Source organism: Pipra filicauda, unplaced genomic scaffold (assembly GCF_003945595.2).
Source record: "Pipra filicauda isolate LSUMZ 115617 unplaced genomic scaffold, ASM394559v2 scaffold205_size1947385_pilon, whole genome shotgun sequence".
NCBI lineage: Eukaryota > Metazoa > Chordata > Aves > Passeriformes > Pipridae > Pipra > Pipra filicauda.
The window spans coordinates 1,145,067-1,171,378 of NW_024104316.1; the positions used below are offsets into that span (position 1 = coordinate 1,145,067).

General features: G+C 48.2%; 1 protein-coding gene across 7 annotated transcripts in view; it reads left to right on the plus strand.

Annotated features, from left to right (window-relative positions):
- The window catches only part of PLEKHG4 (pleckstrin homology and RhoGEF domain containing G4), a 91,303-nt gene that overhangs the window by 50,703 nt on the left and 14,288 nt on the right, over nucleotides 1–26,312 (plus strand). For all 7 annotated transcript variants that reach the window (XM_039380843.1, XM_039380845.1, XM_039380842.1 and 4 more), the window contains 3 exons: nucleotides 11,539–11,677; nucleotides 13,995–14,117; nucleotides 14,630–14,821. In XM_039380843.1, coding sequence (XP_039236777.1) covers nucleotides 11,539–11,677; nucleotides 13,995–14,117; nucleotides 14,630–14,821 — 454 coding nt within the window. The remainder of the gene's footprint in view (nucleotides 1–11,538; nucleotides 11,678–13,994; nucleotides 14,118–14,629; nucleotides 14,822–26,312) is intronic.

Consider the following 26,312-nt stretch of genomic DNA (forward strand, 5'->3'; position numbering starts at 1 on the left):
ATAAGCCCTGGCATGTGGGTGCAGATGAGGATGGCGGGCTGGTGTGGAATGGCTCCGTGCATCTGCAGCCCTGCTCTGCTCAAACTCCCTGTTGCCATCACAAGCTGGGAGGTTTGAAGGGAGGGAATGGAGAGAAGATAACAAAATAGTTGTGGAGTATTATCACCCAAACACTGGGAAGAGAAAAACGCCTCTCTTTGAAAATTCAGCGAGTGACAGTGCAAATTGGTACCCGTCACTGGGGGAAGGGGGCTGACATTTTGGTGCTGAGAGGAGACTGTGGGCATAGGCTGTGTAACTATTTCTGTTCCCTCCTTGCTGTGACTGCTGTCAGCAGCTCTGGCAGGCTGTGCAGACAGTTGTCTTGCTGAACTGGTGAAGTAATCTTGATGCAATTTTGGATTGAATTAGTACAGTACAGTCTTTTCATTCTCACATGACATGAGAAGCGCAATAATGCGAGTTTTTGTGTTCTGTTTAGGTTTTTTTATTTATTTTATTTTAAGCAACACACAGCAACTTTAGAGTCCTAGGAGACTAGGGAGAACATGCATGGGTTTTATGTTTTGTTTTGGTTTTAAGCTAAGCCTGTGTTCTTGTGCAGGGAAATGATCAACTTTGAAACCTGATCTGGCAGAGCCCCTAAGGATAATTTACTGCTTTGATTACCTTAGCAAGGGCAGGGGCGGGGGATACACACAGAATTCTTTGATTGTACAGTGTTGGAGTGCATGCCGAGGCTGTGTAGCATGTTCTCTGCTTCATTCAAGAAATATTCATTGCCTGCCTGTGTGAGAGGAGACTGCATGCCATGGCTCAAATATATGTGGCTCTCTCCAGCCTGAGGAGCATAAATGAATACAGCAGGAGAAAGTTAGTCCTCTTCTAGCCTGTGGAGTAGTTGTAGAAATTAAAATCCATACAGTATCTTTATTGAGGAAATGCCTGCTTTTCATCCAACTCAGGACAGAGGACTAAATAAATTCACTCTTCCTCGTTCCAGGATACTTTCAAATGGGGAAAAAAGCTCTATCACTTGACTAGAGAACTCTGTATAAGGCACTTTTGGTTTTGGGGCTTCTGCGGCTCTGCACTTGCTCCTTCTTTCCAATCTGGCATGCAGAGGCTAAAGGTTCTGAGCTCTGCTAACCCTGTAAAGGCTCCTTTAGTTATGATTTTCAAAGGCTTCTGTAACAGATATGATCAAAGCAGGGTAGGGACAAAATACTGTAGTTGGCCTACTAAGCTGGCATGGAGAAGATACTGGTGTGTATGTGGGTCCAGTGTTCGATTTCTAACTGGTGGTGTGTGAAAATGGAACAGGACTTTGTGTGTGCACTCAGCAGGGCCTGTGGTACTGCTGTTCTGAACTTTGAATTGTAAAATCTAGACCAGTTCTTAAAGCTTAATTCCACACCCACTCTCCCAATACTTGAAATCAAATTATTTACGGAAGCAAGTCAAATGGCTTTAGTCTTCTGAGCCACCTTTTGGCTCTTGTTTCTGTCACGTGTCCCATTGTTCTTTATTCTCTCCTGTGGTGCAAAAGTCTGATACAACAGGGAGTCATGACTGCCAGAACTTCTTAGTCCTAAGCTGAGGCCAGCTGTGAACAGGTAACTGTCCAAATGTGAGAGAATTACATATAAATAGAGGAAACAATTTTAAGAGCAATTTTCTGGACTCTTGCCTCCACTTAATTAAAATAGGCCATCCAGAAGTTGAGAACTAAAGGTAAAATTGTAGCACCAGAGCAGTGGCTTCGACAAGTTCCTCAACTCTTGGTCATCTCACAATGCAAGTCTTCTTTCTTCTTTCTCCGCCAAGTACCACTGTAAAATACAGCCTTGCCCATCCAGCTGCTTATCCACAAAGGGAAAGACAGACTTCTCCAAGCAGTTTTTCTGGATCTCTGCCTTTTCCCAGCTTAGCAAGGAGGAGCTCAGTCACCAGAATACACATCCTGCAGGCAGCTCGTAGCAGAGAGTTGGCTCAGGGGACGTGGTGTGCTCAGATGGTCCCTCTCTGCTCTCCCGCCTCCAGGAGTGGGAGTTTGGCCTGGAGTTGGTGTGGGTGTGGCACTGATGAGCCAATGTCTTTGTGGTGCCTCTTTAAGTGCTGCAGTGACAGCTTCAGCAGGGGCTGGCCCCCTTGGAGGTGGCATTGCCACTTCTTCACTGTTGGTGGAGCTGGTTGGATTTAGAGCCAGCACATTTACCTTCACACCATCTGCTGTGCTGAAGGCTCCTCCAGGTCTGTTGGCTGAACCCGTAGAGGTTTTGCTGCCCCAGTCCCTCTGGGGATTGCAGTGCAGAGCTGTTAGCCTAGCTGAAGTTCTGTTGGTGAGTGTGGACAAATGCCATGGAGACCTCCATCACTTCAGTGCTGTTAATACTTCTTTTTGCACTTGCAAACAGGAAATTTTTAACTAGCACTGTCTTTAATAAGGAACATAGAGTTGGTTAGCAGGTGTAGCTTTGGCTTCTGGCTGTCTAGTGCAGTGATCAACTAACCTGTAGCTTACAGGCAACTCACTGACCCAACTGTGGAAGGTGGACTAATGCACTGCTGCTTTTGTGGTGGATTTAGAAGACTTATGTCTTATGATGGAGGTATCAGAGAAGCTGCCAGAAGTCAGGCAGCAGCCATGGGAGCTCTTGCTAAAGTGAGTCAACCGTGTGGGGCTGGGCAGCAAGGCAAGGAGACTTTTGACCTGGTCTTTAGCCAGACATTTTCCACTGTTGTTCTCATTATTGCTGATCTTCCAGCATAGCCAAGAGCTGGGAATGTGTGCCCAGACAAACTGTCCAGTGGTGCCTTTTGTCCTGCAGATATGCTGTGAGTCACAGGTGGAGTAAAGAAGGAATAAACATTTTATATTAATGCAAAGATGGTTTATGCTAGTTAAACCAGGATACACCTGCCACATGCCTGGCTCTCCCAGAGAACCCACGTTCTCACTGTGGCATGGGAGTGGGATTGCATCATGCTCTGCATGGTGATGGACAAGATATCCCCAAGGCTGGAGGTGAGAGCTAAAAGAAAGAGAAAAACCTCAGTTGGTGAAGGAATGACCACGTTGAGTGCTTGGCTCTGTGCAACATGGAACCAGAAAAAGCATAACCTCTTCCCCCAAGCTCCTCATCTGAAAAGAATCTGTGCTTGCAAGCTGTGAATAAGCAGCTTATAAATAGATGGAGGAGTGAATTCTCCTTTGTTTGCAGTATAGTTAGTGTCTGTACTTTGAGGGTGGAGTGGTGAGAGGCAAGAGCTGGTTTTGTGAGCTGGCTATTTTTAGTGTGGCTTGGTGATCTGGTTGGAAGCCCTGATTGGGGATCTGAGCAGAGGTAATGGACAGCACAGAGCAGACTTCCTGAGCAGCAGCTGCCAGGTTCCTGATGCTGGACCTGACTCAGTAACAGCAACAAAGAGGATGATCTTAGAGCACAGTTCTTGTGCCTGTCTTCCACAGACACTGTTGAGACACTGAGTGTGCTTGAAGCCGTGACCAGTTTTTGATGCAATGGGTTATAGCTGTGTGATGTTACACAGCTCATGTTTGTGGGTCTTCAGCAAGACTCCTGCTAGTAGCAACTCCTTGGATGCTACAAGGCTGGCACATACTGCTCTGCAGAGTGGTGTACGAGCTCCCTTTGGTGGAAGTAAACCTGGATAATGTGCAGGCTCTCTGCCCCTTGCCAAGGAACTGCACAGCACCATCTGAAGCTCTGTCTGCCTGGGGTAGAGAAAGAAGATACTAAGCTGATCATCCAAAATATGGGACGAGTTGGGAGCAAAGTTAGAGGTGTCTGGTGTGTGGGTCCTGGTCTGGGCAGACTGGGATTCTTGGTTTGGAAGGTACAATGTGTGCACCTCCAAGCTGGCAGCTGGTGCCATAGGCTGGTGGTCACAGCCAGGCAGCTTACGCTGGGAAATCCTCCCTGGAGGCATCATTGTCTTCTGCCATCCCTTTTCTTCTTCAGAGATGTGTGTCTGCTATGTCTCTGTGTGCTTCAGGAGATGGTAGTGCTTGTGTCATTCTCATTGATGCCACTTTCTTGGTTCCCTTAAGCAGTACTTGCTCATCTTCAGCCTCTCTGGGAGCTTTGGGAGCCTCTCGTGCTGCCGCTCCTGACGTGGTCTGCGAGAGGCACCTGGCACTGGTAGGTCCTTCACATGTTCCTCCCGTGGACCTAATCCTGAAACCTTCATCGTGGGACAGTCTCTCAGTGTACCTTTGAAGTGAGATGAAAAAAAAACGTGCTTAAATTCAGGCCTCAGAGGTTGGCAGCTCTCTGCCCCGAGACGCCTCTGCGCTGTTGCTGGTGACACAGAAGGTGCTGACGAGCACTAACCCTTGGCCGAGCAGGGGTGGCAGTGCTTGTCCACGGCTTTATTTGTTTGTGTCAGGTGGAGGGAGGAGCACGGGGCGACATTTCGACCCAAACACATACCGTGCTGCTTGGTATTCATTCTGGTTATGGTCTAACCTGTTCCCTCTGTTTGCCTGGTGGTTTTAGCCTGGTAAAAAGCACTTACCCTCGCATTAAACAAACCTCGTTGCTCCACACATAAAGGAGTGTGGAGCTGGAGCTGTTGTCCTCCTGAGTGCATGAAGTGCTGTGTGGAATCAGTTGTGGCATTTGCAGAAAGGTAAAAGATTGCAGAATTCTATCTAGGTAAGTTTTCATTGTTCTTTTAGGCTTTTTATGAGATGATTCCCCTTAGCTCCCTTTCTGTTGTTTATTTTCTGCTGTTTTATGTCCTAAATCATCTTGGATTCAGTGAGAATTTACCCAGAAGACTCCAGTTTTGCTTGGTTTTGTTTGCAATATTTGTCATGCCAACAGGGCATTAGGTAATTAATGACACACTGTTTTATCTGTTTAAAAATGTTATGGAAAAACTTGCAAAAACTTTCCAGTATAGGATGTTAGCTGAACCGCCTGACATTCCTGCCTCAGCCCAGACCATCCCACAAGTACCATTTTTTATATGGCTACATTGGGATAGATGCTTTGGTTGCTGGAGGTGGTTAATAGCACAGTCCCTGCTATTATAACATGGGAAGTGGGAAAAATGAGGATGTATCAGGGAAATAGGTATGTGGTTTTTAAATGACAGTGTGTGTATGTTTGAGCTGGACGCCCTGAAAGCCTGGGAACCCCAACTCCCAGGCTCACAGCCATTAGACTTTTGTTGAACTTCGATATAAAATATAAACAAGAATAGGTTAATGTACATGAAAGAAGGTTTGGAGGTAGAAACTGTTTACAGCTGATAGAAAACCTCAGCTTGAAGCTTGGTGTTCCCAGGATGGTGTTTGCACATCTTATCTCAGGCTCCACTGCAGAGTGAGCTTTCCCCCTACCCAGGCTACTTGTTGGTTTGAGATTTCTTACAGTGTTTTTTTTTCCAGTCAGTTTTATGGATCTTACTGGGATTTAAAATCAACCGGAATCTGAACACGGTTTTATTGTAACTGAATGCAAGCCAGGCTGCAAAAAGAATCAAAGGTCACAGCTTGGGACCACACTTGGACACTTGTTTAACTGTGTGCATTGATCCCTTGGCTTTTAAAGGGATTTCTCAGTATATTTCTGCTAAAAACGTGTTTAAACAAACAAAAGAGAATTCTCTCAGCAATTATGGTCTGTGGTGCATGGTATTAATTGGATGAGTTGCTCCCAGTGCATGTGCTTGTCAGGTAACCTAGTGAGGAGGGATTCAGCCAGGTCTGTGGTCTCAGCTAGATCCACCATTCCCATCCTCAAAGGGAACAGGAATCCCACAGGCAACCCCAAACTTGATGTTTGACCCCTGTGCCTTTCTAAGGACACGTTAGGATTCTGAAAACTGTACCCAGTTTCTCAAATACTTTTATTTGGTAATTGAAACCACGATGGTTATTTGTGTGCTGCAGAGGATAATTAGTTTATTTATCAATATCTGCTTTAGCTTCACCATGACCAGTTTGAATTTTAACCTCAGCTGCACGTGAAGGTCTCAGCTTGAAGAGCAGGACTGTGCTTTTGAGGTTGACCTCTTTTTATGGGATTGTTACAAACACGGCACTTGTGTAGGTTGCTACCAAAAGGAATTAATGACCAAGAATGGCTCTAATGCATTTCTCTTCCTGCAAAACAGCCCTCAGGCACACAGGACTGTCCCTGCAAAAGCTGGAAGGATTTCTTCCTGAAGGATTGCTCAGGATGTTTAAGTGGTTTGTAGCCAAGGTATCAGCACGTGCGATCTGGGTGATGTCTTTGGACTAATCCATCCTTTAAACCTCCTAGTTGCCAGGTCCTGTTGATTTTCTGCTAACACCTGTACAGACATCCACAAGGGAAGTTCAGCACCAGGAGTGGAAGACTAGATGAAGCTGATGTAACATCTGATTGTGCTGCTTCTAAATTACAGAATGATTAGGGATATATGATTTTCCAGGGCAGGTTAGCTGCTCTGTACTTGCCTAAACCCCATCAAATACAATACTGAAATGTAGCATTTCCTTCTATCCGTGAATTTTTACAATTCTAAAATTGACCAGGGCTGGTCAGAGGATGACCCCTCTTGTTAGATCTGTAGTTCTTGCTATTGGTTAGGGCAGTTCTTCCAGGGGTGGAAAGTGCAGAACAGTAATGGCTCTGCTGCTCCCCTCCCTGCCATCTCCTGCTTGTGTGTCTCTGGCATCGGCACACGTGGCTCATGCAGCACCTGCTTTTGTGACTCTTTTGTGGCATCTATTTTTTGAAAACAAAACAGGTATTTTGCTTTGAAAAATAAAGTGTAACTCTCCAAGGCTGGCCTCTTTGAAGAATGGATTCAGACAGAAATGGCCTTTCTAAATTATAGGTTTAAAATTACCCTACCATTATACAACAGCTTGGCGCTTCTCCAGAAAACTGAAGACGTTTGGAACCTTTTCCACTGAAACGATAATTGCCCAATGAAAACAGGATTTGGGGAAACATAAACTGACATCAAGCTACTCCTTTTTGCTATAAATTATATTGACTCTGCACTGTTGCAAAATTACTTTTGATGATTTGACCATGGAAGAATGTAGCGAAAGACTCTTATTACCACACTCCCATGTGCAGGGAAATTGCAATACTTCCACTCAAATCTGAGCTTAGACGAGACTTTCCACTGACTTCAAACAACTCTGCCTTTTGTCCTCAGAGTTGCACAGGCCACTATTAAAATATCTTTAAGGTTCTTAACAACCAGGTGTTTCCTTTGTGTGGCAGGATGGAAGTCACTTTTTTCTTCTTCAACCAAATTTTCAATATTTGGTTTGTTTACTCCAAGCTGCCTTGAAGGCAGTGATGGACAGGAATGAAAAACTCCCGAGTCTGACTCTGAAAAAGAAACAGGTATTTGTGCAAAGTGTCATTTTTTCCCATGAAACTCCCTGTTGCAGGATACAGTGGAGTTTACTAGTATACTGGAAATCATTTAGGAAGTTTTTAAGATCTAGATCAGCAAATGGATAAACAGATGTGGAGAGGTTTGGGAGAACATGCTTAATGCCCAATGGGTACTGTCTGTGAGCACTGGAAGTGCCCAAGTGAATCGAAAAAACAAACTTTCCCATGGACTGTGAGTGACTTCTTTGTTTGGCTCAGTTTGCCTACCTACTTTATACTACAGGGTGGAAAGGCTTATATTTTCCTCTGTGTAAGAGAGTAAAAGATGGATGTTACTCAGAGAGCCTGTTGGGCTGGTAAAAGTGAACTGTCAGGGGACTGACAACATATGAATGCAGTTACCTTGGAGATGCAACAGAAGACCAACAACTAGACATTGAGGTTTTAATGAATGCCTGCCAAGCGAGGCAGAACGTGTGAAAACAGCATGGCTGGTCCTTGAAACAAAGGACTGAGGTGCTGGGATGCTGAAGGAACTCAAAGAGGAGGAGGAGTGGTGTAAGGCCACACCTGAAGTCCCTCTGGGGCTCTGAGCCCAGAGGAGTTGTTTGGAAACATTTATTTCTGTGTGTCTTGTGTGCAGTTGCTCAGGAAACCATTGGCAGGCCCATGAAAAGGGGCAGCCTTTAAGTGTTGGGTTGTGCCTGATAAGGGTATCAATAGCCTGCTGTGAGAGAACAGAGAGCAAAATCAGTTAATTGACAAGAGAAAGGGATTTTGATTATACATATACCTAAACAACCCAACTTACAGATAAAAGTAAGAGCTAATTTCCAGCCCTCTTCTGAAATGAATTCTCTGGCCAGTCCCTGCTTACGGTATAAACTCCCAAATGCATCCTAGACTGACTCCAGGTAAGTTTGAGATGCCTATGGATTAGTAAAGGAAAGGTTTTCTGTGTGTGTGTTCTGCATCAGGATGTCACTGTTAGTACCATTGAATCAGCTGAGCTAGAGGGCAGATGACTGAGTGTGTGTAGATGTGTAGATCTGTCACTGCTGCAGTATTTGCTGAGACAGGGATTACATCCCATGGGGCAAAGGGCTGAGTGCTCACTTCTGAACTGGAGCTCCCTCCCCTCTGCTGCAAGTGCACAGAAGACTTGGTCATACTGAGACCTTCAGGGTCTGGCTCTTTATTTTTCCTGTGTTTCCAGTAATATGGGATAATTCCTTCTGTGGAAGGCATGTGTGGGGCCAGAAGAGTGCTCTTTGGATTTTTCTCAGTCATTCAGCTCAGCACTGAGAAGTTCTCTCTAGACCCTTCTCCTGAAGTACTTGGTGGGTGGGCCAGTGGGAGTATTTTATTGCTGCAGTTTTGAACCTGACTTTCCCTGGAGGGGTTTGCTGGACATAAGGCCAATACTGATCTCAAGTGTGCTCCAAGGGACCAGTCTTGTCCACAATGGCACAGTAAATTCACCTCTTTACCCAGTGACCTTGTGGCAGGCCTATATCTCTTTATAAAAAAAAATACTTGAAATGTGTTGTGGTTGTTTTTTTTTAATATAATCGCTTCCTATCCCTCTACCTTGAGGATGATTCTTTTTCCCCATAGTTATGGTGTTGTCTTCAGGAAAGCTGATGTTTTGTGACTTTAGGAAACATGCTCTCTGCTATGTGAGAATCTGTAGTATTTGTTAGGGCCTTGGAGCCGAGGTTGTGACTGACTGCTGTCAAGGAAAACTACTCATATTTGAGGCAGCTGGGGGTTTGTTTCCTCCATCAGGCATGGAAAGGGGTGGAGTGGGAGTCCCTGGCTCCCTTCCCCTGTATCAGATCACGCTCTGTGCTAGATCAGCCAATGTTAGAGCTGGAACTCTTGCCTCGAGTCCCTGCACCATAAGTTACCATCCGGCGATACCTCGCTGAGTGCTGAAGCCACACATCCTTGTTTGGTCATGGGCTTGGGTGGACAGAAGGACTCCCATTACAGAAAGGTCTAGCAGGTCAATCTAGTTTGCTGATGAGCGACATCAAAGAAGTACCATCAACACCAAAATGATTCCCGTGGAAGCTCAGAGAAAGGTTTGAAAACACTTTGCCTCGTGAGAGGATAATTGCAAATGTTTGCATGTAACAGCCCAGAATGCCTAAAGTTATAGGTGCTTGCTTGTCTGTGCCTATGGGAGGAAGAGCATTTGCTGTATCCATGTATTTTCCTGAGTGGATGAGAGCATTCATGCCAGCAGGGAATTGAGCCTCGTGGGAGTGAGGCCGAAGGGTGTCTGCCTGTCTGGCCGTCAGAGTGCTGGAGCCTTACTCAGAAACTGGGACCTGACAGCTACGCTCTGCTGCACGAAACCCAGCAGTGTTAATGGTGTTGCCAAATTTAACTTCCAGCCATCTCCCAAGCTGTTTCTCATTAGCTGTCCCAGCTGTGTCACTGCTGCTGACGGGAACTGGCCTCCACAACCTGCTCTGTAAACACACTTTCCAGAGCTCAGCTTGGACAATGGTTGTGGCTCTGCTGCTGCGAGTCCCCTGGGTTGGATCTGGGTCCATCCCTAGGAAAGGATTACGAAACAGAAGGCTCATATCATCACTGTTTGTTTATGGTGGTTTCAGGAAATGTGGGAGCAGCGTTACAGAGAGGATCTTTCCATTGAAGCCTGTGGATTCTCTGTAGAGAACCTGTCTGCTCTGCACTGCAGTAGCACTGATCTTAGTCCAGAAACAATTCGGGTATTTTTGGCTGCACTTTGGAGGAATTCATTCAGTCTAATGGCATTTCAGAGAGGAAAAACAAAAGTATCCAGGAGCCTGAGGTTTGAGAATTTGGCCGTTGCACACTGGGTGGAATTCTGAATGGAAAAATAGTGTGGATTTCTGCTATGCAGAGCTAGTTGTCCAGACCTATTGCGCTACCTTGTGTCAATTAAATACTACAAATAAAAACTACAGGATGTCTGCCACTAAATGCTCGTATTCAGTTGCCTTTCATAGGTTCAAGATTGCCTGTAACCCAACACAGAAATAAATATGTATGCTGAATTGCTTTGAATTCATTTCCATTAGCAGTATTAGCTACCAGTATTGCAAGGGCTTTAGATAATTTTAATAATATGATAAAAAAGCTGTGCTCTCATAAGTCAGAAGGTTGTAAGGCAATTGCAGAATGAAAGCTTAGGGTAAGTGCAGGAGATGAACAGGCAGCTGAACCTGCTGGTGTAGAGCACAGCTGAAGGAGGCTGTAGTGTTTTGTTGAGCCCATAATTGTAAAAGGGGCGAAAATCTTGAAGCAGAAGAATCAGCTTGAATGCTCTTCTGTCTCCTGGATCCCATCTGTAATGCACCCAAGCCTGTGCTGGAGAGGTGTTGCACATATGTAAGTGGAACTTGCTAACATTCATCAGCTAACCAGGATGTGCCAGATCCCTGGCTCCAGCATCTGAGGGCACTGGGCTCTTCCCAAACCCCTCCATCCCTACCTGTGCTCTGCACGGAGGGTGTGAACCCTGCTGTGGGCAGCCCAGCAGGGACAGTGCCGCCTGCTGTTCCCTGCTGGGCTTTGATCAGCACAGCTGCCTGGGGAAGACAGGGAGCTCAGGCTGTGAATCTCCACCACAACATCATCAAATCCCATTTCACTTGGTGCTGGGCTGTTGGACGCTTTGCCTTTTTGTTTGGCTGGTGGAAATCCTGAGAGTGAGTGGGGCATTGGGCGCTTTATGTTGTTGTTGTCACTCGGGAAAGATTTGCTTACTAGTGATTGCTTATTTACTTATTTTAATTAAATCCAAATGGTGGTTTTAGACGCTGAGACTGCCTGACCCTGTGTTTTGTGAAAGCCCATTGATGCAAATAATCTGTGTTTATGAAAAGCTGAAAAGTGTGGCAAGTATGGTAAATTTTGCAAGGAGCCCAACTGGGAGGAGATGCTCTTGTCCTTCCTGCCAGGTTGTCTGCATTGGGATCAGAGTGTTGAATCACAGCAATGTGCAAGGGGCAGCAATATTCTCCTGTGTTCTCCATATGGAGATGGCCACTGTGGGCCCCACGGGGAGGATGAGTGCAGCACTGCTGTTAGCCAGGTCATGTTTGCATGAAGTGCTGGGGGAAGGACCTAATGCAAAACCCCTGACCAGACTTGTGTCCCCTTCCAGAGATGCCCTGGATGCTGCCAGCGTGCTCTATAATCGAGTTGATGAGGGCGTTCACCGACTGGTGATGTTGTCAAACAAGCGCATCCAGGAACTGGAGCTGGTGATGGAGTTTGAGAAAGTGGAAGAGTGTTTTAAGGAGGTAAGGCCTGCCTGTCAGTTCCAGTGGCTGCCTGCTGCTGCCCTGCAACACCGTGTCCCACAGCAGGAACTGGGGACCTCCCTTGTGTGGAGGTGTACAGTGGTGCCTGGAGATGCTTAAAAAGAACAACTGAACATAAGAATTTGGGATAGAGTTTTCAGACGTGCTGAGAACAAACCCACTGTTTTGCCTGTTATCTCCTGATGCCAGGTAAAAGTCTCCTGGCTTCTCTCTAGGTGCGGACCAGTCAAACCCCATAAGCATCTGTGAGGTGGCTCATAAGTAAGCACCACATACTGGTGGGTGTCTTTTTTTGACCCTCCCAGCAAGACTGTTGGTGAGCCATTCTTCATGCTTCACCTTGAGAAGCAGCAGAGCTATGACAACAAGCTGATGCTAAGAACTTGTGTGTCCCCTCTGGGCCATATGTCCTGCAGGGTTTGCTGAATGAGCGTGCCCCACACTAGCTGCCCATCCCTGCAGTGCACTCTGTTGTTTAGATTCCTGTGCTGTGCTCGGGTCCCTGATACCTGATAAGCCCAGGCACACTCCTTCCCCTCTGGGTGCAGCCGCAGGCAGATTGGTTTGCCTTTGGGTACAGCCCTGTGTACAGTCTCCAGGCAGGAAACAGCCTCTTGTCCTTAGCCCAGGAGCCGTGCTCAACCCCCCCTGCACTGCTGTGAGACCTTTGACTTCCCTCATATGGTGCTTGTTGAAGCTCTTTACAGCCATGGCATAACTGAAGCAAACAGGCACTGGCTTTCAGAAAGACCTCTGAAACCATGTAGGTAGAGAACCTTAAAAAGTCATAGAGTAGCCCAGGTCTGAGTGTCCTACAAGAGCTAATCAGTCTTTCAGTGTTGCAGATCCTTAAGCCTGAAATCAACCATGAGATTATGGAGTCACACCATTTCCTGTGCTGCAGCTCATCAACATTGCGAAGGTTCATGTGTCCTTAAAAATCAGTATTAGGACCCATTTCACCATTGCTCTTCTGGGATTCTGGGCTCCTCTCCTCTGGAGAGAACTGGATTTGCAAAGGAGCCTGTAGCCTACCTGTTGTTTTCACAGGCTGAGGTGGATCCAGGAGTTTTAATGACTTCCCATTTGGAGGTAGACACTCGGGCGCCATGCAGTGTGTGCTCAGGACAAGAAGTGTGATGCAAGAACCTGGTAGAGACTCTCTTAGAAACATATAGGTTCCTAAATACCAGGCAGAAATATAAAAAAGGCACAAAGGCAGGCTCTGCAACCTGTCCCTGCTTTAAGTTGAACTTCTTTTTTTTATTCAGTTGAGTAACACCGACTGTTCCCAGCTTACGTTTCTTGCAGATCACTAATGATGGCAGCAGCTGCTCCCACTTTTAAGCCTGCCTAGGAGCTCTAGGCAGCAGCAGTGTGTCTCTCTGCAGTGCTGAGAACCCACCCCAGTGGGCTTGTTCTGTGGGTACAAGACTAGGAGTTTGTCCTGGACTGTGCAGTTGAGTTGGGGTATGAATTTAGATGATACAGGAGAACAGGATGCTTGGGCGTTAGGAAACACTTAGTGGGCGTTAGGAAACACTTAGTCTGTCCCTTCCCCCAGGTGCAGCTATGCCTGGAGCATTGCAGACAAGTTTACCAGCCTGTTTTTAAAACCCACTGATGATGGAGATGCTGTGTTATCCTGCCTGGCCTCCTGGGACTGCTTTGCTTTTAGGAGGGTCTCGTTAGTCAGTCCTCTACCCCTATTTGAGGATATAGGCTGATAAGTGCAGCAGTGGCCACCCTCCATTGAGGAACCTGCAGTTGCTGCTGGGATTTGTGGAGAGCTGCCTTCAAAAAACCAGTATCTGAGAGCCCCAGAGAACTGTGGAACACTGCAGATGGGGAGAATCCATCAGTACCCCCCAGTGACGTAGTTCATGTGCTGCCAGTCAGAAAAAGGAAGTGATGTAGGAAATCTGGCAGCAGGGAGATTTGATCCCAGTTGGGGGTAACAATAATAGGAATGTCGGGCCAGTCTGCAGGTTCAGAGCTCACATTAGACCATGGCTCACCCGAAACAGAGCCCAAGCAGCTGCTTGCCCTGTTTATGCCTGAGGCTAGTGAGCAACAGCAGAGCTTTGCAATTACTCTGTAACCTGAAGTGGAAAAACTCCTAGCAGGAGGCTCAGACTGAAAGGCTTGGATGGGGGGAGCAGTCTTACACACACATTCTTTCCAGTAATGAGATGACCAGTGTTATGAGAGCAGTTCCTTGCTCTTTCCACATAAAGGCCTACACTGGTGAGTAGCACAGGGTGACTAATAATGGGGCTTATCCCTTTTCTCCTAGGTCAGCAGTTGGATTGAGAATGTTGGCAGAAAAGGGCTAAAGGAAACTGTCAACCTGGATGATTCTTTGGAGATGCTGCTTCAAGCGCAAAAGCAGTTCAAGGAGTTTGATCTTGTTGCCAGTGTAAGTGTTGTCTGATTGGAAAAATATATTCTCCAGTGTCTGAGTTGGTAACGTGTGTCTTGTACGTGCTCAGCCAAACCCACGATGCTAAGAGGGCTCATCACCAAGGTGTGTGTCATTTCTTCACACTACTCAGCATCCTTGCTCTCCTCTTGGAGGAAAAGCCACCAGCTCAACACCTTAGTAGATGGCATTTGGCAGTCTTGGGGAAAATAACTAGCGGGATGCAAGATGGATTTTTTGGTTACTCCTTTGATGTGCTTGTAACAGCCTTTTTTGATCTTAATTGACCCGTGGCCCTTGCTGTGTAGGCCTTTACAAGCTGCTCTGTGACTGGTGTAACTCATAAGAGATCAGGGCTCCAGAATTCTACTGTAAACAAAGACACCCCTGCTCATGTGATTTGAACCTTAAAACCCCATCTAATTAGCCCTAGTTGTTAATGACCTTGAAGACTACCTGCTGTCCATGTCTGGTCTCAGTCCTCACATGCAATCCGATTTCGTTTTCAGGAATATTGCAAAAGGGGACAGGAAGCATTAAAGAAGATGGATCGATGGGAAGACTTTTCCTCTGTGGATGTGCATTCTTACAGGGTAAAGCTGCAGACCTACAGAGATCAGCTGGAGGAGTTCTGCACTGAGCTGGATGAAACCAGGCACCGAATCTGTGAAACGGTCAGGCTGTACGAATTCTTTGACAAGGTAAGACAAGGCATCTGCTGCACAGAGGAGGGTGTAAAAAGCCTGCTTGGACTCAGTCCAGAGCTGGGTTTTGTATGAAGGGTGTGAAATGGTGTGTTTGCTCCAATAGGGAGCTGGATCTATAACCTGCAAAAGTTCCCTCACGCTCATGTGTCAGCAGTGATTTTTTTCAAGACAGTGTGTGGAAGAAGGCGAGGGGGTGTATTTCAGAAAATGTCCACATCTGTTAAACACAGAGGTTTGCTGCTGTCTGAGCTGGAGCTTTTAAACCCCTTTCATGGCCCCGGTGGACAGAAGGATCATGGCAGTGATGACAAGGGCCAAAAGACTGGTTGGTCACGTCCAGTCTTGGCCACCGTACCAGGGTGGGCTGCCTGCATTTTGTTCATGCTGTATCCTTACACACTGGAAAATTCAGCCTGTTGGCCCACCAGGATTAGCACCCTGCTCTTCAGTCCTGAATACAGCCCAGCTCCTCCCCTGTGGAGGCCTGCTTGAGGAGATGGAGTACCAGAATGGGGTGCTGGGAAGTGTGGCTGAGGGAACAAGGGGACTGGGTCATCCCAGGCATCTGGGAAGCAGGAGGAGAGAATGCGTGTGGTGACTGAGTGCCTGACTTCACCAGCTTGGTTTAATGCAAACCTTCAGCAGACCTGCAGTTGGGTTTGATGTTCTTTAATTTTTAAAGTTGCAGATGAATAAGCAGTAGGATTTTCTAAGTGCATTTTAAAATACAGCTTTGGCTAGCACAGAAGGCCAGGGAGCCTGTGCTTCATTTATTCCACACTTGTACAAACATTGGGTATTGAAGTTCTCGAATTCCATAAAGAACAGACACTAAAAGTTAAGCTGTACCAGATGTAGGTGCCACTTAGTTGCTGTCTCTGAGCTGCCTTGGCAGCCAGAAGTGCTCAGGGGAGGGGGGAGGAAATTCAGCTAAACATGAAAACATGGAGAAGCATCCTGTGTGAGGCAGGAAAGTGGAGAAGGCAGCCTGGAACACTGCTGTCAGGGCATGTGAGGATTGAGTTTGTTTGGTGATGCTCTGCAGGTCTGCTCTGGCTCATCTCTGCAGTTTGCTGTGCAGGTGGGAGACCATCTTGCTGTGAGAATGTGTAATTTTTCCCCCCCTAAATGGAAAGAAAAGTGCTTCCTGTGCCACAGGAGAATGGCAAGAACCTGTGCTCTGCTTCCTCACTGAACACAGGCATTCAGGGGCTGCTCTGGTCCCTGAACACGCCTTGCCATCACAGGAGATCCTGGGAAGGATCCTGAGAAGGGTGGGGTTTATCCTGTTTCTTCTGAGAAGCTGAGACACACAAAGCAGCAAGCCATGCTTGGCATATTGGCAGTTCTGTGATCGAGCCAAACATTGGTCCTGTAAGAACCCACCCAGCCAAAGCTGGAAGTCTCTGGAGCACATATGTGGACTGTAGCACGTGATCATAGAACCATAGAATGGTTTGGGCTGGAAGGGACCTTAAAGGAATCATCTGGTTCTAACTCCCCTGCCATAGGCAGGGATGCCACCCACTAGACCAGGTTGCTCAGGGCCTCATCCAACCTGGCCTTGAACTCTTCCAGGGATGGGGCAGCCACAGCTTCTCTGGGCAACCTGTGCCAGGGCCTCAGCACCCTCACAGGGAAGAATTTCTTCCTAATATCCAACCTAACCCTGCCCTCTGGCAGTTTGAAGTCATTCCCCTTCCCCTGTCACTCTGTGCCTTTGTCAGAAGTTCCGCTCCAACTCTCTTGTAGCCCCTTCAGGTGCTGGAAGGTGCTCTAAGGTCTCTCAGGAGCCTTCTCTTCTCCAGGCTGCTCCATGCACTGTTCAGGCATGGTATCTACATCAGGGTGGTAGCTCTTGGGCTCCCAGGGTAGTTGGACATGCCTCAACAGCAGTGTGTTCCTCTACAGCTTCAAAGCCTTTCAGAAAGCCTGGGCCATTCCTAGGGGCACAAATGCTACACAGACCCCAGCAGTGGCCCATTTCTTTTCTGAGAGCATGACAGCTGCTTTTTGATGGATAAAAACTGTGGGATGCAATGCTTGGCAGCAGCAGCATCCCTCTTGGTTGTGCCTTTCATGCTGCACTGCCCCAGTGAAAATGGAATGGTGGTGGCATGGTTTATTTGCACACTGCTTTGGTGTGGAGGAAGAGCACCTGGCTTAGGGAGGAAGGAGGATTTTAATCTCACTGGTTTCAGTAGAACTATAAACAATGCTGGTGGTATAAATATACCGTGTGTGTCTTGTGAACCAGTGGCCAACTGAAACCAGGAGTGCAGGGGGATACATCCTGCAGCCTGTAGGACCAGGGCAGGAATTGCTGCACAGTATGAAAGTTCTTTCAGTATGATTTTGATCTCCAGAACACTTTCTGCCTTCCCAAAGCAAAGTCAGTGGTGTGGTCTGGGAGGTGGGGGGTGTAAGCAGATTTTATCTAAACTGATTTCACTCTCCTGATGCTGAGCTGCTTTGACCTTCCTGCAGCGATCTTGTCAGTGTGTGCCTAGCTCCCTTCTCTCTTCCCTAATATCTGAGGGGATATCAACAGCAGGAGTCTACAATAACCAATGTCCTCGATTTTCCTTCTTGTAAGGAGCCTGCAGTGTGCCAAACCCCAGGATTTGGGGAAGAAGCCCGAGGATGCGTAAGCAATGTACACTATGGTAATGAGCTGGCAAGCTCAGCTCTCCAAACATCTCAGCATGCACCAAGGGAGTGGAGCTCCCACCATGGGGATTGTGGCATTCATCCCTCATGTACCTCCCTGCCTCCTGGGAATGGGAGGCTCTGTTGTGCTGCTCCTTCTGCGTGTGGTGGGTGAACGTTTTGTAGGACGCTGCCTGTGGCTGCAGGACAGACCGTGGAACAGGACAACACAACCCCATATGGGCTGTCAAGACGCTCTACTGTGTTTTTTCACTGCTTGGCAGTTCCTGAAGGCCTGTCAGAGCTCCCTGCAAGGAGGCAGGCTGAGCTGGGCCAGACCACATGGAGCTTACACATGGGCTGGCAGGGTTCCCTCCCCAGAGCCATGGCTGGTGCCAAGCTGGATGTTTCCATTTGTCCTCGCTTCCTTTGCGGCAGGAGCCCTTGGTGCCTGACAGGGGCTGGGTGATGGCTGGGCTGAGGCAGGAGGAGCGGAGAAGGAAGCTGCCTTCCCCACCTCTGACTGTGGGCTGGAGGATTGTTTTTCAGTACCACAAACTCAGTGTGGGCATATTCGGGGACCTGCCATCTTCCTGTGGCTTCAAGCCTGGTCTGGCTGCTGTCCCTTGTTTACTCAATTCCAAGACTGCACTGGGATCTGGCACCACACAGTGCTTTGGGGGAGAACTGGGAAGCTGAGCAAGCAAGGGTGTGTATGATGTACCAAAAGCACTGATGTGTGTTTTGTTCTGGGGTGCCTGCAAGGACAGTCCCCAGTACCCTTCTCTCCTGCTGTCTATCCTGGCTTCACAGTAACACTGCCATAGGTACACCATCAAGACCAGGAGCAGCCACAGCAGGTTTCCCTCTCCTTGATGTCTCATTAATCTTCATAGTTTTTCCTTTCTCAAGCTTTCTTTGGGTGAAATTATTTCTCAGGTCACTCCTGTATCCCACACTCTTGCCTTTACCATAAGCAAAGTGCAGGTTACCTGGACTGCAGGTTTGGAATGGCCCGTGTGAGAGCCGTGTGCCCTGTCGGGACTGCAGCACCCTACTTGAACTGTCCAGTGAGCCAGAGCACAGAGCATGGTCTCTGCCAGCCTTGGGATGACAACGAGTCCTGCAGAAGGTTGGGAGCAAAGGTGCACGATCCTTGCTGGCAGAAGTCACTCTGGAAGAAAGCACTGACCCAACCAGAAAGGGCAGCCTCCCATCAGGCTGGCTCAGCACCTGCGTACCCTGTGGTGATGTGGTGCCCAGAGCTGAACTGCCTGTATCATTACAGGAGGGCCTGAGGCAGCTCCAGGGGCTTTTTCCTGCTTGTCAGGATGTTGTGCAAGATGGTGCTTCGTTGGTGCTCAGGGGACGTGTGGTCATTGCCCTGCCATAGCCTGGGAGCCTCTTGCAGCTTGAGCCCTTGATTTGTATTTGCTTTCTGAATGAAGCTGTTCAGAATCCCACTGCTCAGGATTAGTGGAGTGAGGCTGGTTCAGAAGTGGTAGGGTGGCCCATGGTGGGATTTCTTTGGATTCTGTTCCACAAGCCATTCCTTCAGTGGTGTTCTCTGTCTGACACCCTTGGATCTCTTCCCCCAAAGGACCCCTGACCATCAGCCTGTGCTGATTCTTGTTCCTTGGTCATCTTTGGCTTTTCTCTGGTGCACGAAGGGAGCTGCTGCTTCTGAGCTCTGCTTGGAGTGGGCAGAGTGTTACCTGACCTCTCTCCCTTCTGTGTTTTCATCTCTCTGGGAGTGGGTTACCTGTGCTCACGTGTGGTTCTACCCCCACAGCGGGTTCTCCTCTGCTCTCCTCCTCCTCCTCTGGCTCTCCTCCTCAGTCACTTTGTTCTTTGTGGCTTAGAAAACAAAGCCCTTGGCAAGTGAAGGAGGTGCCTGCCCTTCCTGGGGGAGGGCCAGCTGGCCTGCATTTGATTATGGCAGTGCCTCCTCATCCCTCCCCATTGTCCTTGCTGCTGTAGGAATGCCAGCCTTTTTGCGCTCCATCCCGTGAACAAGTGCTGCTGCTCTGGGGCCCAAAGAGGGGCTGGGGCCCTTCTTCCCATCCCTCTCGCCCCGCTGCAGGAGAACCTCTCTGCACATCTCCATGCACCTTCCCTCCGAGCCGCATCCACCCCGTCCTGGCTCCGGCAGCAGACGGACACAGCAAACCCCCTTGTAAGTACCAAGTGTCTGGTGCCCCGGCTGACGTGTGAGCTGGATTGGGATTGTTTGGAAACAATGTAGAGAAGGCTTTTCACTGGGTTGCCTGTGCGTGTCTGTATGCATCCAGCATGAATCAGATTGCTTTGTGTGCAGCTTTCGTGCGCTCAGACAGAGCCCTGTGGGCTGTGGGCATCTTTGCACGGTCCCTCTGAAACCCAGGGTTGTGCTGTCTGTAGGACAGCAGTGCCTGTCCCTCTTTCTCTTTATTAGAGGCTCTTGCACGATCATTTTGGTGGGCATAATTTACCTGCAGCTGGAAGTTGCTGTGGGGGCTGCAGGCGAGCGGGATGTACGTGCAGGGCAGGTGGTACCTCTCAGCCTGCCCGGACTTCTGTCAGATGTTGTGGACAGCACAGGAGGGGGCTGCTCTCCTGAACTGCTCCAAGGTTTGCTGGGTTGCTGCCCCCCGAGTGATTGAGACCTGCTGGCACAGCTTTCCCAGCTACCAGAGCTGGATCTGATCTGAGCTGTGACAGCAGAAATCCAGAGCATGATAAATAAGCTGCCTTCCAACAGATGTTCTTACCTCTCACTTCTCCCCAGAAGTTTCAGAACAGAGACCTGCTGATTACCTTGTTTTCTGCTGTTTCACTTCCAATGGTGTACCAGATATAATGTCACAGATGATAATTTTAAGGATAAAACCAAATCAAGTCCTCTCCAGATGATAAATCCTTTATGTTTCTTTTTGCTTAGCTTTGGGTTGTGAATGCTGGTCCTTGGGAAGCCAGAAAAGATCCTGGTGGCTGCAAACTAAAAGTGTGATTTTTCTATAGCAAGCTATTTGGCACAGTTTGAGAGGTAATTTTACTGAAAGGGTGCTAGGATTCCCTGCTCTGGGGATGTGCTTGGGGAAGTGCAGAGTAGAACTTAGCACTAAAGTGGAAAAAGAGGCATTTGACATGTCTTTACTGTGGCATACTTGTTGTAAACAGAGACACAGGTCGCTGTGCCACAATGCTGGTCCCTCACCAGCAGTCCTGCACAGGTCAGAACATGGCTTTGCCCCCCAGCACCTCAGAGCAAATGAGGCTTTGCTATGGTTTATAATGAAGTCTCTGGAAGAGGCTTAACACGTGCTATTCTCTCTCTACCTCTGTGTAGAGATGGGCTTTGCTTTTTCGGGGAAGGGCTGCACAACATTCCCAAATAACAGTTTTCATCTGGTTACTGGTACAAGTTCTTAGGATGATGAAGGGAGATCCAAGAGAGGAATATTTACGGTGCCTTCCTGATGCTGTAAAACTTTTTTAGGGGAAGCCACTGTTGTCTGGCTTCAGCATTGTCTGACAGCAGCTGTCTCATCTCCTTCTGTCCTCTCTCTCTCCTTCCTCAGTTATGCCTGTAAAGTCGTGCCCCTAGACAGACATGTAGTCTGATTTGCTCTCCAGTTTCAGAGGTGTCCTTTTTCATGCACAGCCCGAAGCAGTTGGGGGAATGAGCCCTGGGGGTGGAAAATGGATCCTCTGGCAGAGTTCATGCAAGGTTAATGCGTGAAATCTCTCCCTTCTCCTTCCTGCCATGTATTTGCTGGAGAAATCTTCTTGCAAGGTTAATAAGCTTCTCATGTTTACTTTCCTATCAGAGTATATTCATGTATTAGAAAGTTTGTGCTCTGCCTTGGAGTTAGAGATAGCCCTCTTGCACAAACAAAAAGTCCTGAACACTTACATCTGATCTGCTACAGCTCCCCTGTATTCTTCTGTCTTGCAAAATTAGTGATTTGGAAACTGTTCTGTCTTACAAATTCTCTAGTAATTCACTGCTAGCTCTGCTGGTACCCAGGCTATTTTCTCCTGTGTTTCTCCAATAACTGTGTTGCCAAATGGGCAGCACAGCAGTGCCCATAGCTCTGGCAAGCTCTGTGGCAGGAGGTAAAAGCTAAATAGTAGTTGGCACCAGCATTCAGTGCTACTTTCTGGTTGCACAACACAGGTGTGAGACTCCTTTGTCTCTCAGTGTTTCAGGGCAGCAGCAGTGAATTAATTAGGTTTTTTTCACATGCTAAATCCAAGCACAATTTGAAATCGAGAAGTTCTTGGGTTGAGAAGCTTTTGAGCACCTCAGAATCTCTTTAGTGCCATATGAGGTCTGTGTGGTCTGTCTGTGGCCTGTGCAGGGGGACAAAGCCTTGCTCTGTCTGTCTGGGGTCCTTCTCCCTCCTTCTGTGCTGGCTGAATCCTCCTCTTTGGTGGAGGTCACAGCAGGAAGCAGTCTGAGGGAGCCAGCCGGTGTGGAGCACCTTTTGGGATGTAGGGTGCTTGCTCCTCATGTGCCTTCTCCAATCCCAGGAGTGCCAGCATGTTCTGCCACTGGATGTGTGCAGGGGGCAGTGCTTGACATGGTGAAATCACCTTAGCCTTGATTGCCAGAGCACCTCTGTGTAAAAATTCCTGTGTCTTTGGCTGCCATGAGCGTAAACTGACAGTTTTCTGAAAGTCTGGCACTCCTGTCAGGTGGGTTCAGATCTCCTGCAGGATCACAACACTGGGAACCAGTCAGTCAGTCATGGCAGGGAAACAGCATTTCCTCCCAGCAGGTTTAAGAATTTCCCTGCTCGAGTTGCAGCTAAGCTGTGAGGGGAGGGTGTAGTGCTTGAGGTGTGAGATCTGATGCCAACAGAGATCTTCCCTCAGCTGGGCCCAGCCTTGTGCATGTGTGCAGAATGTTGGGTTTGATGCTTTTTTCCCCTCTGATCATGGGATAGAAGTGGCACAGGGTGACAGATTTTCTGAATGTTTGTGTGCTGGCATCCGTTTGGATGCTGGGATCCTCCTGGAGACTGCAATTCCCTTTAGTCATGGGAGTTAAATAGATCTGTTCAGGCAATCTGGACATGAAGCTCCCCTCAGTGTACAGATGGGACTGAAGCTCACAATGGCTCCATCTGCATATCAAAGCCCTGGACATATGGACAGGGTTCTCCCAGGCACCCGCTGCCTCTGACCTGGCTCCTCTGGCAGCTCTGCGGGGCTTTTCACCTCCGAGTTCATCTTGGTGTGCTCCTAAACTGGGGAGCAGTTTCCAGTCTTGTCAGCTCCTCTGGAGAAGGGGGGGCCCAGCAGATGTGCTGGGTGTCTGGGTTCAGTTTCAGCTCCACATCCCCCAAGGCACCTACAGTGCAGTGCAGAGAGATCCCAATGCATCGCCGAGTAGTTAAACAGGGTTTGGCTCAGCTTGTCACAAGGGAAAGGATGTGAATTGAAGGCTACAGAGAAAGCATCTGCACTTCCCTGTCCAGGCCCAAGGGCATTCTGGAGATTTTGCAATCCCCAGCTGAGCACAGAGAACCTCATTAAAAAGGAGCCAGTGCAGGGCAGAGGGGAGACACCCACCACAGTCCAGTCTGTCCTCGCTGGCCTGCGGAGTGCTATTACAGAGGGGTGTTTGTGCGGCGTGATGATGTGACTGTCGGGACAGATGCAAAAGCAAAGCATGCAAAAAACCTCTGGAGGTGACATTAGTCTCTGAACGGGGTAATTTGTTGCTGTTGTGCGAGTTGCCAGCTCGGGTGACTCACACATCTCACTGTGACTTGATCTCCCTGGTAAACATGAGGCTCTTGGCCCTCTCCAAAGGAGGGGATTTATCCCCTTCACTAAAAGAAGCCTGAAAATGTGCTGTCCTTTTCCTCCCCTAGGCAGCAGTTGTACATCCACAAACACACACACTCACTCCTTCAGACCTTCTGCTTGCTCAGCTCAACACATGCAGCTTCTTTCAAGTCAATCTTCACTTGGTTTCATGACTCTGCAGTGACTGGTGTAGCCAAATGAAGGACCAGGCACCAGATTTGAGCTGTTGGGGGCAGCTGAAGAGGACAGCAGTCTGCCAAAGCAGATTTCAGCATGCAGTTGGGTTTATAAATGATGAAGCACCAGAAAGGAGAGAGGATAATACCGAGGCAGTGAGACAGCATCTGCCCTTGTTCTGCGAGAGGGGGTTGTGAGCAGAAATTTCCTTGTCAGAAAAGCTTTGCTATGGGTGCACAAAGCTGCTGAAAAAATGGGCAATGCCTCAAATGTGAAAAGGCTGGTTTGAAGCAAAGGCAAACATTAAAGTTTCTGATTTTACTGGGAGCAAACTTGGCCCCTGGTCTTCTGGACTTGGAAGCTTTTAAATGTTGAGAAAATCCCTATGGTGAGACAGAAAAACAGGGGGAGAAAAATCAGTACAGAGTCTACCCAAGGAGCAAAAAGGGAGCACTGAGGGAAAGCTGCACATTGTTGGCTGTTGGGAGATTTTTCTGCAGCTGTGTAGCCAGGGAAGCTGTGAGGAGGACAAATCTGGCACTTGCTGCCCAGCTACCCAGGGAGTCATTTTATACATACACACACTTATAAATATCCACACGTGTGTCATATATGTGTACATGTGTGTCTGTGCACAGAGATGTAGCGAAGCTGGCACAGGGTGCCCTGTGGAAGCTCTGAGTTGCACTGGAGGAGGGGTTACTGTCGCTGCTTGTGATTCAGCAGGTGAGTCACCCTGTTCCTGAGGGGCAGCCCTCGGTGTCACCTGGCAGTGCAGCAGTTAAAGAGGGGCGAGCGCGTCCTGCACGGCACCGGCACAACGAGCCACGTCTGCCCTCCGGGTCCTCGTGCTGTCATCAACAGAGCAGAAATCATGTGCAATCCTACTTTATCCAATTATCTTCTCCTGTAATTAGGCTCTCCTGGACTTGTCATGCCTGACTGCCCAGAGGGCAAATGAAGGGATTTTTGAGCTCTGTTCGTGTTCGTCCTGAGTGCTGCTGCAAATGGATGTCCAAGCAAGTTGCTCTAATGAGCAGCCTTTGATGGTGCTCGGGCTGTGGCGTGCCCAGACTAACCCTGACAGGTGCTGCTTCCCTGACCCCTTGTTCTTCTCTCCTGCCCAGCTGTGGTTACTGCTTTTTCTCCTTTCTTACCCTTAAATCCAAGGAGTTTGTACTTTGTGCTGGTCTCTCATCCTCTGCCCTCCCGTGGTGTTTGTACAACAGCTGGCACTTGGTAACTGGCAGAAATGCAAATACAGGATTTAAAGGTTGTTTCCCTTAGCAGCTAAGTTTAGGCAAACTGATGATTTCAGTAGTCTGTCCTCCCTTGGAGAGAGGAAGGGAGGCCCTGTGAGCTACACAGCAACTCAGAAATGGTTTAGCTTTTCATTTCAAGAGCACACTTCCTTTCATCTTTAAAGCTGAGCTTTTACCAGCTACATCTCTACAGTTACATCCCTACCAGCTACATCAGGACACAGTTCTGAGTAGTTTGGTTTCTGCTGCTAATTAATCCCAGGCAGGGCTTCAAATGCAGTTTGGAAAAGTCGAGTACTACAGGGTGGGGAAGAGAGCAACAGCAAATCTCTGCATAGAGAGGGGGTTACTTCTAACTTGGTGGCTTTGCTGAAGTGCTTGTCCTCTGCAATTACATGGTTTCTTGTGTGTCCAACGTTTCTGCCTGCTCCTGGAGCCACAGACCTTGCTAGAAGTGAGATGTGGAAAAAGCATCACAATGTCTAGGAGGGATGGCTGTTTTCTCCATAGCTCCTCTGTGTCGGGTAGCAGCTTGCTTTGCATTTTGCTTGAATTTGGGATCAGTTGGGATGTTTTCTCTCCGTGTGTTTTGCACTGTGAAAGAAAGGGAATCTGGCCTGTGCCCAGTCGGGGTGTTCTCTGCACACTTCAGTAGTTCTCATGTGAAGCGTGACCCCTTCCCCCTCTGCCTTGTCTCTGGTTACCAGGGATCCCCAATCTGGTATTTAGGTTTGCAGTATTTGCTTCTGAATAGCTGAGATGATGCACTGAAGCAGTGTCCCTGCCTCAAGTCTGGCTGTAGGGCCTGAAAATGTACAGCACAGATCTGGGCACAGCCAGGGTATGGACCCCCTCTGGACAGATGGGAAGGTACAATGAGATCTGTTTTTAACCAATTAATAGACTTGCCAAGGGGACATCTGGAGATCCTGAAGTCTTGCTCTTTCCCTGCTTCTTTCTTTAGGGGTGCTGTTAGTATCAGTGGGTGGGAGCCTGAGGAAAGCCCAAAGCAATCCAAATGAGTGGTGAGCCAACCACTTTCTGCTGTAGCTACTTGGTCTCTGAGTTAGCAGAGAAACAGGCTTGTCACTGTTTGCCAGCTGACAGTTCTTACAACAGTAAGGTTTTAGCCTGGGTAATTTTGCTTTCAGTATATTTTGATGTAAAATGGCTTTTTTAACTGTGGGCTTTCTGAACTGTCAGCATACAAGGCAGTCTCCACCACGGGTCCCTGATAACTGTGGTGTGTGCAGCAGCCTGTGGCAGGGGACACATCAGTGTTGTGAGCAGGAGTCACTTCTCAAAGCAACCTAAAGCTGGGAAGTGCTTGGTTTAGTTCAAAACAGGACCTGGGATGCTTTGACCTCTTTTGGCTGAAACAGTTTTGCCTCCTTTGCTGCAAACCAACCTCATTTTGCTCTTCAAGCTCACAGCTGAAGTTAAGGCACTGAGAGTGAACAGAGTGGTGATGAGAGGAGATGTGATTAAATGGGGAGCTGTGTGGTTGTTTCTTGCCACAAAGACCAGTGACCAGTTGTGTCTCAGTGACCAACAGCAGAGTGGAGCACAGCCTGCCTGCAGGAGCTGCACACAGACTG